This window comes from Pinus tabuliformis, chromosome 5_1 (assembly GCF_031772625.1).
Source record: "Pinus tabuliformis cultivar Carrire ecotype Pingquan chromosome 5_1, CPIR1, whole genome shotgun sequence".
In the NCBI taxonomy this organism is placed as follows: domain Eukaryota; kingdom Viridiplantae; phylum Streptophyta; class Pinopsida; order Pinales; family Pinaceae; genus Pinus; species Pinus tabuliformis.
Window position 1 is genome coordinate 548176679 of NC_142305.1, and position 3265 is coordinate 548179943.

General features: G+C 45.4%; 1 protein-coding gene across 1 annotated transcript; it reads right to left on the minus strand.

Moving 5' to 3' along the window:
* Positions 1-1806: 1806 nt before the first annotated feature.
* LOC149165966 (uncharacterized) lies at positions 1807-2637 on the minus strand. Its single transcript, XM_089430005.1, has one exon. The coding sequence runs from the start codon at positions 2635-2637 to the stop codon at positions 1807-1809; it is 831 nt and encodes a 276-aa protein (XP_089286131.1).
* Positions 2638-3265: the final 628 nt, after the last annotated feature.

Below are 3265 nucleotides of genomic sequence, written 5' to 3' on the forward strand. Positions count from 1 at the left end.
TATGGTCTCTGTCATGCTTCTCAGTTTGTCTTCAATTTCCCCTGTCTCGTCGTATTTTCTTTCCCAAAGTATCTTCCACAGGTCAGGGCCCCCCTAAAGCCACCGCCACCAGAGCTTCGCGCCCATTACTTGATTGAGGACGAAGGGGTCACGAAGTCCAAGCCAGCCAGCTTTAGGATGCCAATAGAGCCACTCCCATGAGATAAGGGCCCACTTTTTAGTTTTGCTAGTCCCTTGCCAGAGGAAATTTTTTAACAGAGAGACCAGCTTTTGGCTCGCAGCCTTAGGAATTGCTTGGCAAGAGAGCTAGTAGTTTGGGATTGCCTGCAGTACTGATTTCAATAGGGTTACCCAACTTGGGGCATTTAGCGAGCGGTGGGTCCAGTTCTCCATTCTGTTGCGGATTTTCTTGATTAGCAGGTTCCAGTTGGTCGACCGGAATTGGTGCTCATTTAACATGATTCCCAGGTATTTGGAGGGGAATGATCCTCTGTTGAAGCCTAGAGTACGGGCCAGGAACCTTTGGACTGCCAAGGAGGTGTTGAGGAAGAACACTTCCAATTTTTCTTTGTTTATTTCCATCCCGGAGGCTCTGCTAAATTGAGATAGGGATTTGATAATTCTTTGGGCCTCCTTGAGGGTGGCCTAACCGTAAAGCATTACGTCATCCACAAACTACTGGCGGGAGACCAGAATATCATCCCTGAAGATGCGGAGGCCTTTTATCTATTCTTTAGAAACCCGAGCCTTAACCAGTCTGCCTAGGCCGTTTGCAGCCAGGATGAAGAGGAAAGGAGATAGGGGGTCACCCTGCCTTAGCCTACGGGAAGGAGTGAAAGCTTCAGAGGGGGAGCCATTTAGGAGAATTGACATGACGGGGGAGCTAACCATAGACAGGATCCATTTTATCCAACGTTGATCAAACCCATAGGCTTTTAGGATTCCTTCCAGATAGGTCCAGCTGAGCCTGTCAAACGCCTTGGCCAGATCCAATTTGATAAGCATGCCTGGGGCTCGGGAGCTTTTCAGGGAATGGATCACTTCCTGGGTGACTATGATGCCATCGGTGATCTGCCTTCCTTGGACAAAGCCAGTTTGCTCTGGGGCAATGAGATCCGGCAGGATAGGCTTAAGCCTGTTGACAATGATAGTTGCAAGGATTTTGTAAACCACATTACAAAGTGAGATGGGCCTAAAACCCTGTGGTTCATCTGAGCAGCCAGACTTAGGAATTAATGCCAGGAAGGTGGCGTTCAAACCTTGGTGCATGCATTTGGAGCATCTGGATTCTTCCACTAGATCAAGTAGATCATTTCCTATGAAGCTCCACGTTGCCTGATAGAATTCAATGGTGAATCCATCGGGACCTGGGGCCTTATTTTTGGCCATTTTGTTTATTGCTTCCTCCAGTTCCTCCTTGGAGATTATCTGAAGAAGGGCCAGGTTTTGATCTTTAGATACTTTATTGGGAATATGGTGGCTGGTTTTGTCTATATCCTCAGCTCTGTTGATATTAGGTTCAGAGAGAATACCTTTGAAATGCTCCACCAAAAGATGTTCAATTTCGTCTTGCTGAGTCACTATGTTTCCTTCCTTGTCCTTTAAGGAGAATATTCTGTTGTGTTGGCGGTGATTTATCATGGCTTTGTGGAAGAATTTGGAGTTTTTGTTGCCTTCTTTGAGCCATTGGATTCTGGATTTTTGTTTCCACAGGATTTCCTCCTGTTTTCTCCTTTCCTCTAATTGGGTGATTACTCTACCTTCCTCCTCTGCTAGGGCCTGACTTCGGCTGTCCAAAATGATTTGCTACTGGATTCTTTCCATTTTGGCTTGGAGTTTGCCCTGCTCCTGCTGGATATTACCAAATTCTTCCTTGTTCCACTTTTTATTTTTTCCCTTAATTTCTTTGAGCCTTTGCTGAAATAAGCGCATTTTGTTGAGGCCCTCCTTTCCACTTTTGCTGTCCTGCCACCATCCTTTTACTTTGTCTAGGAAGTCAGGGGCTCGGAGCCAAAAGGACTCGAACCGGAAGGGTCTCCTTTTGCTCTGATTATTTAAGGCTATTTCCAGCTTTATTGGCCAGTGATCCGACCCTGCTGAGGGTAGGATAGAGGCTTCATAGAAGATATCCAACTCAATTATGGGTTCTAAAATGAGGAATCTGTCCAGTCTTGAAGCTATCTGTTTGGAGCCGCCTCTTCTGTTGTTCCATGTGTATTTTCCGTTGATGGTTGGGATATCCACTACTCTTAATTCTGTCTGCACTTCTCTGAATCTTTCCATTTCTGTGTCTTCCCTACTTATTCCACCTTTTTTCTCTTCTCGAGAAGCAATTAAGTTGAAGTCTCCAGCCAAGATCCATCTCTGTTCCTGGTGTAAACTTCGGAGCTTAGTCAGCTGAGTGAGGAACAGGTCTCGGTCTGCACGGGTGTGGGGCCCATAGACAGCTGAGATTGCAACCCATTCACTTTGTCCTATTAGTCTGAATCGCCCGGTGAGGATTCTTGGCATTCCTATCCACCAGTCAGCGAGGACTTCAGCTGGGTTCCAGAGGATAGCTATTCCTCCTGCACTGCCTTTGGGGTCTATAGTGACATGGTCGTATCTTGGTTTTATTTTGTTAAGGATTTCCTCCATTTTCTGTCCTGGGATTTTGGTTTCTTGGAGAAGCATGATCTGCGGTTTGTCTTGTTTGAGTCGTGCTGCCAGATATCTCTGTTTTCCTTTACTATTTAGGCCTCTGATATTCCATGAGGTCAAAATCATTGATTAACTTGAGAGAGGGTTTGGAACACCGCTGAAAGCGGTACTACTTTTCCAGTGTTGACTAGGGTTTCTCCCATAAGTTGTATGGTTTCCTTGATGTTTCTTCTTCCTATTTTTTTTTTGCCCCCCCTTTATTTTGACCAGTCTGATCTAATCTGGTTTCTTTTTTAGTCTCTTGGTTCTCTGCTGATAGGGCTTTGCCTTTTTCTAACTTGGTTTTGTATTGTTGGAACGTTTCAGTATACAACTTCTTTTGATCTTCGGGGATAAACCTCTCGTCCAGGTTCTTCCATTCATGTAACATATTTTCTAACACTTCCTCTTCCTGGCTTAAGTCCTCCCTACTGGACTCCTGGTCTGTCTCCATCTAATATGCTTATTCCTCTGTTTCCTTCTCCTATTCTTGTGTCTCACTCAGGGCCTTTCTTTTAGCTAGGATCCTGTCACTAGATTCACTGCAGTCTGAGCCTTTATCCTCCTGCTGTTCCATGTGCTGATC

Excerpts from the sequence above, each read along its gene's own strand:
- LOC149165966 (XM_089430005.1), bottom strand. The coding sequence starts at position 2,637 with ATGGAGGAAATCCTTAACAAAATAAAACCAAGATACGACCATGTCACT.